We start from the raw sequence: 13,381 nt of genomic DNA on the forward strand, positions 1-13,381 counted from the left end.
CCACTGGGAGATGTCTTCCCCCAAAATATCCCCACAAGCCCTACACCCCCTTTCCTGGGGAGGCTTGAGAATAATATCCTAACCAATTTGTTACAAAATCATCAAAGACCCAAACCCGTGGATCTTGGAACAATGGAAAAATCAGGCAGGTTCTTAAAAGAAGGATTTTATTTAAAAAAAGAAAAAAGAAAAAAAAGAAAGGTAAAAATCATCTCTGTAAAATCAGGATGGAAAATACTTTACAGGGTATTCAGATTCAAAACACAGAGGATCCCCCTCTGGGCAAAACCTGAAAGTTACAGAAAACAGGAATAAACCTCCCTCTTAACACAGGGAAAATTCACATAAAACAAAAGATAAACTAATCGCTTTGCCTGGCTTACCTATACTGATTGCAATATTGGAGACTTGGATTAGGATGGGTTGGAGAAGATGGATTTCTGTCTGGCCTCTCTCAGTCCCGAGTGAGAACAAAATGTAAACAAAGAGCACAAAACAAAAGCCTTTCCACCCTCCCACCCCCAAGATTTGAAAGTATCTTCTCCCCTTATTGGTCCTTTGGGTCAAGTGCCAGCCAGGTTAGCTGAGCTTCTTAACCCTTTACAGGTAACAGGATGTTGCCTCTGGCCAGGAGGGATTTTATAGCACTGTATACAGAAAGGTGGTTACCTTTCCCTTCATATTTATGACAGTTGCTAACCAGTTTTGGAGTCAGAAAGTTGACCATTGGATGCATATTGACGAGTGTGCAGGGCAATTAATTGCATCCTGCTCTGAAAGACTGAGGCTCTGGGCAACGTGCATGACATTGTGGATGACTCTGCACAAATATGATTCCCTACCTCCATAGGGGGATAGATGGCATGCATATTCCAATTCTGGCATCTAACTACCTGGCCACCAAGTACATTAATCACAAGGGGTATTTTTGTATGGTTCTCCAGGCACTTGTGGATGACTGTGGGTGTTTCACGGACATTAACGCAGACTGATCTGGAAAGGGGCAAGACACACGTATCTTTCAGGACACTGGCCTATTCAGGAAGCTGAAAGCAGGGACTTTCTTCCCAGACCAGAAGATCACTGTAGGGGAAGTTGAAATACCCATTGTGATCCTGGGAGACCCTGCTTACCCCTTAATGCTGTGGGCAGAGACAGCATTGTAGAAAGAGCCTTATAATCATTCCTGTGCCCACATTTTCCACAAGCTGTGTTCATTATGGAAGATATCTTGCTGCTGAGGGTGAGCAGGGAATCAAGGGAGGATCTTCTCCAAGACTGCGGCGTCCACCCTGGCCCTGAAGTAGCTCGCCTGTGTGAAGCAATTGTCTCCCCCACTCCTTCCCAGTGAAGGCAGTGTTGCACGGGAAAGTTACCCTGATGGGGGAAGAGACAAAGCAGTTCTGCCAAAAAAGCTGTGGCAATGGGTTGTCCAATATCTTCAGGAGAGATTCATGGAGGTCTCTGGGGCAGATTCCAGTGAAGCGAGGGAGTCAATAATCACCCTGTTCCGCCGCTCAGACTAGGCATATGCTGGTACACACATCATACAGACACAAGCCTGCTTTCTGCAACCCTCCTGCCCCGAAGAACTCACTTCAGTGGATTCCCAAAATCGAAGTCACTTACCAGGGGCCTCCTCTCCTGTTTGCACTTCACCAAGCTCCAACAGCTGTGACTGGCTAGCTTCCTCCGGGATAGAGAAGAACTCCTTTCTGCATGCATCTCTGACCCCTGACTCATCATCTGCCTCTGGGTCTCCCTCCCCCTCCTCATCCAAGATTTCCTCCTCCTGGCTCAGTCCACTCTCAACTGGCAAGTGAGCCACCGAAGTATTCACACTGGACTTCGCATTGGAGGTGGGGTCACCACAAAGTATCACATCCAGCTCTTTGTAGAACTGGGAGGTCATGGGTGCAGCACCAGAGTGGTGGTTTGCCTCCCGCGCCATGGAGTAGGCCTTCCACAGCTCCTTCACTTTCACCCTGGATTGCAGTGTGTCCCAGTGATGGCCCCTTTCTCTCATGCATCGTGAAATCTGTCCATACGTACCATAATTCCTATGGCTGGAGCACAGCTGGAAGGAGACAGCCTCCTCTCCCTAAATGCTGATGAGGTCCAGCAGCTCAACATTGCCTCAAGATGGGGATCGCCTGATGCGTGGAGCAGGCGTGGTCATCTGGAAAGATGCACTGAGACCACTGCATGCGTCACTGAGCCAACAGGAAGGGGATTTTCAAAATTCCCAAGGAATTTAAGGTGTGGGGTTCACAGTTGGTCACCTGCGGTCAGTGCAGTAGAGTTCAAACCGATGACCAGAGAGGCGAGAACAGGCATTGTGGGACACCTCCTGGAGGCCAATCGCAGCGCTGTGATCGACCCGGGTGTTTACACTTGCACCACGATGCTGTAGCCTTTGCACAGAAAGCTCTAGGCCTCTCATTGGGGTGGTATTTTTACAGCACTGCAACTTCACAGTTTCTGCTCACTAAGTGGCTTGGCTGTGTGTACACCTTGGGACTTACACCGCAGAAAGCTGCTTTACTGCGCAGAAACTTGCCAGTGTAGACAAGGCCCTAGATGGCTTACATAAGAACGCAAGACTGGCCATACTGGGTCAGACCAATGATCCATCTAGCCCAGCGTGCTGCATGAGAGTGACCAGTGCCAGATGCGTCGGAGGGAACGAACAGAACAGGCTTGTTAACCTGCAAGGTGAAGGTCTGTCACCCTTACCTTTAACATTATTAAATTGTTGATTCCTACTTATCCTATCTTACCACACCTCCCCTGAGGTCTCTGGACAAATCAGGTGTGAACCACTCCTTTGATACAGACGTGTCCCAATCCAACTGAATTGAGGCAGACTTTGGGCCAATGTCAGTTTGGAAAAGGCCTGCTTCACCCAGCAGGTTCCTCAAAGTACCTGTTGCTGTGAACCGCATGTAGTGTGAATGTGTGAACCCCAAAGATATCAAACATAAAAGACACACAAGGCCAGCTTTGGGGAGGTTTCCAAAGTCAGGCCTGAGGGTTTAACAGTTGTGCTCAACACCTATAAAAATAACTCGTTGAAAAATTTAAATTAAAAAATGAAACCAAAAAAAAAAATCCACCCTGCAGAAAAGCTCCCATCACATGCCCATCACCATTGTAGATTTCGACATCTCCTGCCTGATGTGACATCTTTGCTTTGCAAACAAGAGCCCTGGGGAACTCTGTGGCTGTTACACTCTAACTCGGTAAAAGGCTCCACATCTTGCCTCAAGTAATTTTCTTCTTCAGGGAAGATTTATTTTAAAATGTATTATAATAAATTCCATTTTAAATAGAAATAATTACAGTCTATACTGGGACTCTATTCTCATACATACTATTTCTCTCACATATTCCCCCACTCTAATTCCTTTGGAGTGAGGTTTTAATTTCAGGATTAGCCATCATTTCCTATGTAGTAGAAGGGGGCAGGGAGAGAACAAGAAGGAAAATTGAATTATATTGTAACTCTGAAAGTTATCACATGATCAGCTTCTTCCATTACACTAAATTACTTCATGTTTAATTTCATTGTCGCTGGTAACAACTTATTCACCAATTACAAAATATAAACAGATAGGGCAGTGTTCTCTTAATTCCCATTTCCACCCAGTCAGCTTTGTGTGAAGTCACATTCTACAATAACCTAGGAGCCTTCCATTTCTGTGAGTTCATTTCTCCCTGGGTCTTCTCCCATGAGTGTGGGTGGAAGGGGTCTCACACTACGCAGGAAGATCGCATCATGAGAAAAACCACCAGTGCTCTATTTTCACACTTTCTAATCTTTCAAAGTAGCAGCAGGAGAAGAAGTGATACAGATGCATTAGACTTAACAGCAAAACTAAGAGACCAAACCACAGATTCTGGACTTAGCATTCATGTATCCTGCAGTCTGAACTGGGAATCCGATACATTCCCTCATTGGCTACCATCATTTGCCCAGCATGGAAGTGCTTCTTGTCCAACAAGGCAGCCAGATTGGGACCAATAAGCATGGAATGGCTCTGAAGGAATCAGCTGTTTCTTTCTGTGCTTCATGAAACTTTGGATCCAAATGGTAAAAGACAGCTGTGCCCAGTGTAATGATGGCATCCTGTAGGAGTGTGATCAGTGCCACTTAACTAGGGAGCAGCGTTCTAAAAATAGTTTACCTGGGCCACAGGTCACCATAGCGTCCATCTCTGGGGTGAAAATCAACCACTAGCACGTGCAATTTCTACCTGAGTTCCTGTCAAATCCTTGACCTTCCTTGGAGTAATTTTACACTTCTCTGGTGCAGAATTCTTCACCAACCACACAACATATCAGTAGCGATAGTGAGGTATAACTCCCCGAAATATGTCCTTTTATTCCTTTAATCTGGTGGCACAGACTTAAATTAGGGACTAAATTTAGGTGCTACTTAGAATCCCTGTAAGACACCAAATGTCAGGTATCTATTAACAATAGGTGTCTTTCTGCAGGTATATCCCATTCAACATGGATTTCATTTTCTACACATTTGCAGGATCTCCCAGGGGTGAGCTGAACAGAAACGTCACTTCCATTTTTCCCATCCCGACCTAGATAGGGATTGCATTTCCCAAATAATAGGCAACATGCATCTGATTAGGAAGGAGATAGCTTCAGGAGCAACCTCCTGCAGGACCTGGGCCACAACTGCTTTAGGAGCCAAGTGCATGGGTATTTTGCTTAGTTACAAGTCATTTTTACTAGGGAATCCTCTTCCCAGCCCTTTAGAAAAGAAATTAACTTAAGCAATTGAACAACAGGGGGGATTGGGATGGTGATGGGGAATAAGGGAATCCCTCTGACTGACCCTATCTGTTGTTACAGAGGGGAAATGACATTTTCCCCTATCCCTGCCCTGTTCCTTTTTTATTATTTTATATATATATTATATTTTCTTTATTATAGTTCAATATATTTTAAGGGAGGAAAAAAAAATCTGCTCTCCAACACAACCTGAAGCAACATCAGAGCAACTGGGAATGAAATCATTTGTTCCCGAAGGGGGAACTTGATGACTAACAATTGCTTTGAAATGGGGGAACAGTATAACTGTGATGCTCAGAGTTTGTTTATACTAGGAAAAGTGATGGAGTTTAGGTCAGGTCAAGGGGAAAGCTAATGCCAAACACTGCACCTGAGCTGCATCTGCTCTACCACTAGAATTGTCCTTTTACACCAAGATCACGCACTTGAGGAGCCAAAGCCATGTACAGACCTAGTGGATGTAAGGCATGGGTAGTTTTTTGACTCAGTGAAGCTTGTTGGGATCAAACCTCTCTCCCCATCTGGGAGCTGTTGAATGTTCCTGGCTAGAGGGACACACATTCCTATGACTCAAAAGGAAAGCAGTTGAAAAGATCACAGGACTGACCCCAAAGAAGGGTGAGCTGCAAAAGGCAGACGCAGGCAACTGATCTCAGGGAGCTGATAGACCACAGTGAAGATGGTGCACAGATCACTATGTGAGAATTAGCAAATGTGATTTAAAAAAAAAATCTTTGCCCAGCCCTAATCAAGGCATTTGTCACAGTTCTCTCTCACGTGGATTTTCTGATGTCTAATAAGGTATGAGCTGTTTTTGAAGCTTTTCCCGCACTCAGAGCATGTGTAGGGCCTCTCTCCTGTGTGGATTCGCGGATGTGTGACGAGGGTTGAGCTCTGAATGAAGCATTTCCCACGCTCAGAGCATCCATAAGGTTTCTCATGCATGTGGATTCTCCGATGTGTAATCAGGTCAGAGCTCCGACTGAAGCTTTTCCCACACTCAGAGCATATGTAGGGCCTCTCTCTTGTGTGGATTCGTTGATGTATGATGAGGGTTGAGCTCTGAATGAAGCATTTCCCACACTCAGAGCATCCATAAGGTTTCTCACCCGTGTGAATTCTCCCATGTATAATTAGCTTAGAGCTCCGACTGAAGGTTTTCCCACACTCAGAGCACGTGTAGGGTGTCTCTCCTGTTTGGATTCTACGATGTCTGCTAAACTGTGATTGCTGACTAAAGCTTTTCCCACACTCAGAGTATGTGAAGGGCGTCTCTCCTGTGTGCTTTTTAAAATGTAAGATAAGGTGTGAGTGCTGACTAAAGCTTTTCCCACACTCAGAGCATGTGTAGGGCTTCTCTCCTGTGTGGATTCTACGATGTCTGATAAGGTTTGAGCTCTGATTGAAGCTTTTCCCGCAGTCAGAGCATGTGTAGGGCGTCTCTCCTGTGTGGATTCTCTCATGTGTGATAAGGTTTGAGCTCCGATTGAAGCTTTTCCCACACTCAGAGCATGTGTAGGGTTTCTCTCCAGTGTGGGTTCTCCAATGTGTGATAAGGGTTGAGCGCTGACTAAAGCTTTTTCCACATTCAGAGCACGTGTAGGGTTTCTCTCCAGAGTGGGTTCTCCAATGTGTGAGAAGGTCTGAGCTCCGGTTTAAGCTTTTCCCACATTCATGGCAAGTGTAGCGTGTCTCTTCCAAGTTGATTCTCTCACATGTAATAAGGTCTGAGTGGCTACTCAAGTTTTCCTCTGGCCTCTGCCGAGCCTCACAGGCTTTTGCTTTTTCTGGGAGTGCACAACTCCTGGAACCATTCCCTTTGGATCTTCCTGATAACGTTCCATGTGGTTCTACTTCCTCAGCATCTTCCTGCTGGGGTGTCTCCTCCTCATTCTCACTCAACATCCCATCACTTGATAGGAGACAGAGAGAATCCAGCCATAGGTCACTCCCTGCACCGGAAAGAAAGGAAATCTCAGAGAGAGGAATGGAAAAAGGGATGAACAAACCAAAATATGTGTGGGAGAGATCAAACCTATCAGGAGCTGATTTTCCCCAAACCCTTTCCTAGAGGAGAGAAGAAGGGATCAGTTTTGGTCTGCATCTCCCCAGAACACTCAGGGGAAAGCGAGATCGGGGAGGGACCTGCTGCCAGTCGGCAGTCAGAATAGGTGGGAGGCCATGAGTGACATCTGCCATAATGATTCCATTCTGCAGGGAACTATCCTGAAGTTGGAGAGCTCACAAGGTCTTTGTAGGGCATCCCATATGTTTCCTGCATTCCCAAACAGTTTTTGAGTTGGTTTAACCAATTCCTCACCTGCGCAGGCAGCTCTCAGGAGCACTTCTTTCTCAGAGCCCTGGAGGTCTGGGACCCATGGCTCTTCCCCTCGTTCCAGCTGCGAGATCACATCAGGTTTGGGAACTGGAAACCCTACTCCAGGGAAAGAAAACAAGGGAGGTCAGTGGAATTTGTGGGATACCTGTTGCAAAGAATATTCCATGGTTTTAATCCCAACTTATTTTTAAGCAGTAACATTCCAAGGCCATCTTCTTTGGCTCAAAGTGGCAGGATAGTTATTATTCTAAATCCTTAGTGCCTAAGGAGCGACTAACAGTGGGTCCCCATTGTTCTAGGCAAAGTACAAATAGACAATAGTAGATGGCCCATGGCCTGAAGAATTTACCATCTAAATAGACAAGACAGACACAGAAGGGGGGTAGAACCTACTGTTAGAATATAGGTATTCAGGACTGCCTGTAAAGCTTATACTTTAAGAACTTAGGTGTATTTTTATCACTTAGCTACTGAAAAGGGGTATAAAAACAAAGAATCAAAATCACAGTCCACCTGTGTGTGGGCATTCTCTCACGAGGATAGTCTTAGGCCTTATTATTAGGCTAAGGCCTTTGGCTAAGCAGCAGGGGCAGCCATAAGCTGGGAAGCATAGGGTCACATCCTCATATCCCAAACCAGTCACACTGACATAAGGTGTTACTGGGCTGTTAGGAACACGATCCTGTCCGGATAGTGCCCATCACCACCAGATAAAGAAACAGATCTTAAGATGGTTAAAGAAAACATAGTTTGATAGCATCCTGTCTGGCAATAAATCACTTATCAATGGTTGTGGTTGTGAAACCCTCATTTCTGTATTGTTTTATCTTTATGGCCACCACTTTTACCTTGTTAATCAGTCTGGTTCTCAAATTGTTTCTGTCTCCTATATAATTAATTTTGCCAGGTGTACGTTAATTAGGGTAATGGGATATAATTGGTTAGAGATTTGTGTTACAACATGTTCAGATTGGTTAGTTAAATTTCAGTACAATGCTTGGTTAAGGTATAGCTGAGAATATTATAAAGTATATATTATATTATAAAGTATAATATTTATATTATATAGTATAAACCTGTGAGCTCTGCCAGCAGGTCCAGCTGAACGACACTCCTCTTCAGAGACTATTCCTCATTAATGCTTCAATGCACCTCATAAGGCACACTGTCATGGATCTGTGCAATGCCTGGGCTTTTAAACAGCCCTTGGGAAGCCTCTGGCTTCAACACTCCTATTTCAACCTGTGAGCTCTCCCAGCAGGTCCAGCTGAACGACACTCCTCTTCAGAGACTGTTCCTTAGTCAATGCACAGAGCAAGTTTGTGCTGTGACACTGGGCAGACTTTTAAAACACAGCAGGGTTTATTAGTCAACTGAAACACAGCACTGGAAAGCCCTTAGATTAGGACAGGCAAGCGAAGAAGACAATATAATCCATACTGGCCAATGCCCTTGAGCCATGCTGCTGAAGAAAACAGTTTGGTTTCTTTTCACTGTGCCTGTCCATTAGTCTTCGCTCCGGCAGAGCTCCCTGTGTCTGCGAGCCCAGTTCTTCCTGCTCCCAAAAACATAACGCGTCCATGTATGCTTCACTCAGCCAAGCAGAGATCCTCCCATGGACAGGTGACAATTATTCCCTTGTCTGTGTCGGGTATTCCATTGATGTAGGTTAGTCCCAGCCAGTCCTTAGTGACCCATTCATATCACCCCATGACAGCTACATGACAAAAAACCTCATGTCTCCTGCTCTTTATAATCATAGCAATACCAATCACAGAGGGAAACTGAGGTGTGTATTGGCATCATACATGTATCACTAAAATACCCACCTCTATCACACACACACACACAGCTCACTGCCCTTGGAGAGAAAGCAAAGCACAGGAGCTGGAGGTTAGTCCAGTGAACACAGTGGAGGACAAGCTGCAATCCCCAAACCCTGGTCAAAAAGGAGAGGCATGTGGGTCCCGACCCATAGAGAAGGGCTGGCTAGAGGCCTGATACCTGAGAGGGCATTCCTTGAGCAGATCATGGAGGCGGGTCAAAGGCTTAGCTACCCCAGAACTGTGACATCGCAAAAGCACATTCTGGGGAATGAGGAAATCTAGTGACTCAGGTGTAATGGGAGGGAGAATGAAACTCTCCCAGTGTGTGGAGAAGGCTGGGGAATTAAACACAAAATTTTGGGAGCAACAGCCTCTAATTCTTCCAGAAAAGGAGAATGTAAGAAACAAGAACTGGGACACGCAAACTCAGGAGGACCAGGTTCAAAAATCCAAGGAGCCTGGAGGGAAGACAGCTTGTGGCTGCTGCAGATGGGGAGAGGGGGGAAAAGACTCTCCAAACTCTCACTCCTGTTGACCCCAACCTGATTTTATGATCTATGACGTAGTCTCTTGTCTTGTGGGCAATTTTATACTCGCTAGAGGTAAAATGTCATGATCAGAGTGTTGCTTATTAGCTTGGAACATGGGTGGAGGGGCAAGGAGGTGAACAGAAATAAATGGAAAAGGAGTACTTGTGGCACCTTAGAGACTAACCAATTTATTTGAGCATGAGCTTTCGTGAGCTACAGCTCACTTCATCAGATGTTTACCGTGGAAACTGCAGCAGACTTTATATACACACAGAAATCATGAAACAATACCTCCTCCCACCCCACTGTCCTGCTGGTAATAGCTTATCTAAAGTGATCAACAGGTGGGCCATTTCCAGCACAAATCCAGGTTTTCTCACCCTCCACCCCCCCACACAAATTCACTCTCCTGCTGGTGCTAGCCCATCCAAAGTGACAACTCTTTACATAATCAAGTCGGGCTATTTCCTGCATAGATCAAGGTTTTCTCACATCCCCCCCACCCCCATACACACACAAACTCACTCTCCTGCTGGTAATAGCTCATCTAAACTGACCATTCTCCAGGTTTAAATCCAAGTTAAACCAGAACATCTGGGGGGGGGGGTAGGAAAAAACAAGAGGAAACAGGCTACCTTGCATAATGACTTAGCCACTCCCAGTCTCTATTTAAGCCTAAATTAATAGTATCCAATTTGCAAATGAATTCCAATTCAGCAGTTTCTCGCTGGAGTCTGGATTTGAAGTTTTTTTGTTTTAAGATAGCGACCTTCATGTCTGTGATTGCGTGACCAGAGAGATTGAAGTGTTCTCCGACTGGTTTATGAATGTTATAATTCTTGACATCTGATTTGTGTCCATTTATTCTTTTACGTAGAGACTGTCCAGTTTGACCAATGTACATGGCAGAGGGGCATTGCTGGCACATGATGGCATAGATCACATTGGTGGATGTGCAGGTGAACGAGCCTCTGATAGTGTGGCTGATGTTATTAGGCCCTGTGATGGTGTCCCCTGAATAGATATGTGGGCACAATTGGCAACGGGCTTTGTTGCAAGGATAAGTTCCTGGGTTAGTGGTTCTGTTGTGTGGTATGTGGTTGTTGGTGAGTATTTGCTTCAGGTTGCGGGGCTGTCTGTAGGCAAGGACTGGCCTGTCTCCCAAGACTTGTGAGAGTGTTGGGTCATCCTTCAGGATAGGTTGTAGATCCTTAATAATGCGTTGGAGGGGTTTTAGTTGGGGGCTGAAGGTGACGGCTGGTGGCGTTCTGTTATTTTCTTTGTTAGGCCTGTCCTGTAGTAGGTGACTTCTGGGAACTCTTCTGGCTCTATCAATCTGTTTCTTTACTTCCGCAGGTGGGTATTGTAGTTGTAAGAAAGCTTGACAGAGATCTTGTAGGTGTTTGTCTCTGTCTGAGGGGTTGGAGCAAATGCGGTTGTATCGCAGAGCTTGGCTGTAGACGATGGATCGTGTGGTGTGGTCAGGGTGAAAGCTGGAGGCATGCAGGTAGGAATAGCGGTCAGTAGGTTTACGGTATAGGGTGGTGTTTATGTGGCCATTGTTTATTAGCACTGTAGTGTCCAGGAAGTGGATCTCTTGTGTGGACTGGACCAGGCTGAGGTTGGTGGTGGGATGGAAATTGTTGAAATCATGGTGGAATTCCTCAAGGGCTTCTTTTCCATGGGTCCAGATGATGAAGATGTCATCAATATAGCGCAAGTAGAGTAGGGGCTTTAGGGGACGAGAGCTGAGGAAGCGTTGTTCTAAATCAGCCATAAAAATGTTGGCATACTGTGGGGCCATGCGGGTACCCATAGCAGTGCCGCTGATCTGAAGGTATACATTGTCCCCAAATGTGAAATAGTTATGGGTAAGGACAAAGTCACAAAGTTCAGCCACCAGGTTAGCCGTGACATTATCGGGGATAGTGTTCTTGACGGCTTGTAGTCCATCTTTGTGTGGAATGTTGGTGTAGAGGGCTTCAAGATCACCTACAAGATCTCTGTCAAGCTTTCTTACAACTACAATACCCACCTGCAGAAGTAAAGAAACAGATTGATAGAGCCAGAAGAGTTCCCAGAAGTTACCTACTACAGGACAGGCCTAACAAAGAAAATAACAGAACGCCACTAGCCGTCACCTTCAGCCCCCAACTAAAACCCCTCCAACGCATTATTAAGGATCTACAACCTATCCTAAAGGATGACCCAACACTCTCACAAGTCTTGGGAGACAGGCCAGTCCTTGCCTACAGACAGCCCCGCAACCTGAAGCAAATACTCACCAACAACCACATACCACACAACAGAACCACTAACCCAGGAACTTATCCTTGCAACAAAGCCCGTTGCCAATTGTGCCCACATATCTATTCAGGGGACACCATCACAGGGCCTAATAACATCAGCCACACTATCAGAGGCTCGTTCACCTGCACATCCACCAATGTGATCTATGCCATCATGTGCCAGCAATGCCCCTCTGCCATGTACATTGGTCAAACTGGACAGTCTCTACGTAAAAGAATAAATGGACACAAATCAGATGTCAAGAATTATAACATTCATAAACCAGTCGGAGAACACTTCAATCTCTCTGGTCACGCAATCACAGACATGAAGGTCGCTATCTTAAAACAAAAAAACTTCAAATCCAGACTCCAGCGAGAAACTGCTGAATTGGAATTCATTTGCAAATTGGATACTATTAATTTAGGCTTAAATAGAGACTGGGAGTGGCTAAGTCATTATGCAAGGTAGCCTGTGTCCTCTTGTTTTTTCCTACCCCCCCCCCCAGATGTTCTGGTTTAACTTGGATTTAAACCTGGAGAATGGTCAGTTTAGATGAGCTATTACCAGCAGGAGAGTGAGTTTGTGTGTGTATGGGGGTGGGGGGGATGTGAGAAAACCTTGATCTATGCAGGAAATAGCCCGACTTGATTATGTAAAGAGTTGTCACTTTGGATGGGCTAGCACCAGCAGGAGAGTGAATTTGTGTGGGGGGGTGGAGGGTGAGAAAACCTGGATTTGTGCTGGAAATGTCCCACCTGTTGATCACTTTAGATAAGCTATTACCAGCAGGACAGTGGGGTGGGAGGAGGTATTGTTTCATGATTTCTGTGTGTATATAAAGTCTGCTGCAGTTTCCACGGTAAACATCTGATGAAGTGAGCTGTAGCTCACGAAAGCTCATGCTCAAATAAATTGGTTAGTCTCTAAGGTGCCACAAGTACTCCTTTTCTTTTTGCGAATACAGACTAACACGGCTGTTCCTCTGAAACCAGAAATAAATGGGTTATTAAGGGCAGGGACTACACTACAGCCGAGATCAAAGTTCGGAGATCGATCCACCGATGGTCGATGTAGAGGGTCTAGTAAAGACCCACCAAAACATCTGCAGAACGCTCTCCAGTCGACCCCTGTACTCTACCCCTGACGAGAAGAGTAAGGTAAGTAGACCCTGCGGCAACTCGACCTAAGGTACATCGACTGCAGCTACATTATTCACGTAGCTGGAGTTGCACAGCGTAGGTCGACTTACCGTGGAAGTGTAGACATAGCCTAAGCTTGCTACAGTTAAGGGCCTTATATTAGGCTGAGGCTTTGTGGGAGTAGTTATGCTGAAGTCTGGGATTTACCTGAACAGGCGTAAGGAGAGAATCCTAGGTCAGATATTTTGCACCCTCGTTTTGAGAGACTAACGAGTAACCACAAACAGGTGCAATACACCACAGGATTCTGAAAGAAGGAAGTTTGGGGCGGGCTTTCACAATTAGGTTGCTATGCAGTATCTCAGCAGTTGTACCGCATTCATATAAATAACTGTGAGTCGCCCTGGACAAGGGCAAGTTGTACCCCAAGACGTAATCTTATGG

At 45.5% G+C, this 13,381-nt stretch overlaps 1 protein-coding gene across 1 annotated transcript in view; it reads right to left on the reverse strand.

Annotated features, from left to right (window-relative positions):
- Nucleotides 1–3,537: 3,537 nt before the first annotated feature.
- LOC140904195 (uncharacterized) overlaps nt 3,538–13,381 on the reverse strand; it is a 48,308-nt gene continuing 38,464 nt past the window's right edge. The window contains exon 5 of the mRNA XM_078850900.1: nt 3,538–6,513. Within this exon, the coding sequence (XP_078707026.1) occupies nt 5,557–6,513 (957 nt within the window). The 3' untranslated portion in view covers nt 3,538–5,556. The remainder of the gene's footprint in view (nt 6,514–13,381) is intronic.

Source organism: Lepidochelys kempii, chromosome 28 (genome assembly GCF_965140285.1).
Source record: "Lepidochelys kempii isolate rLepKem1 chromosome 28, rLepKem1.hap1, whole genome shotgun sequence".
Taxonomy (NCBI): Eukaryota; Metazoa; Chordata; order Testudines; family Cheloniidae; genus Lepidochelys; species Lepidochelys kempii.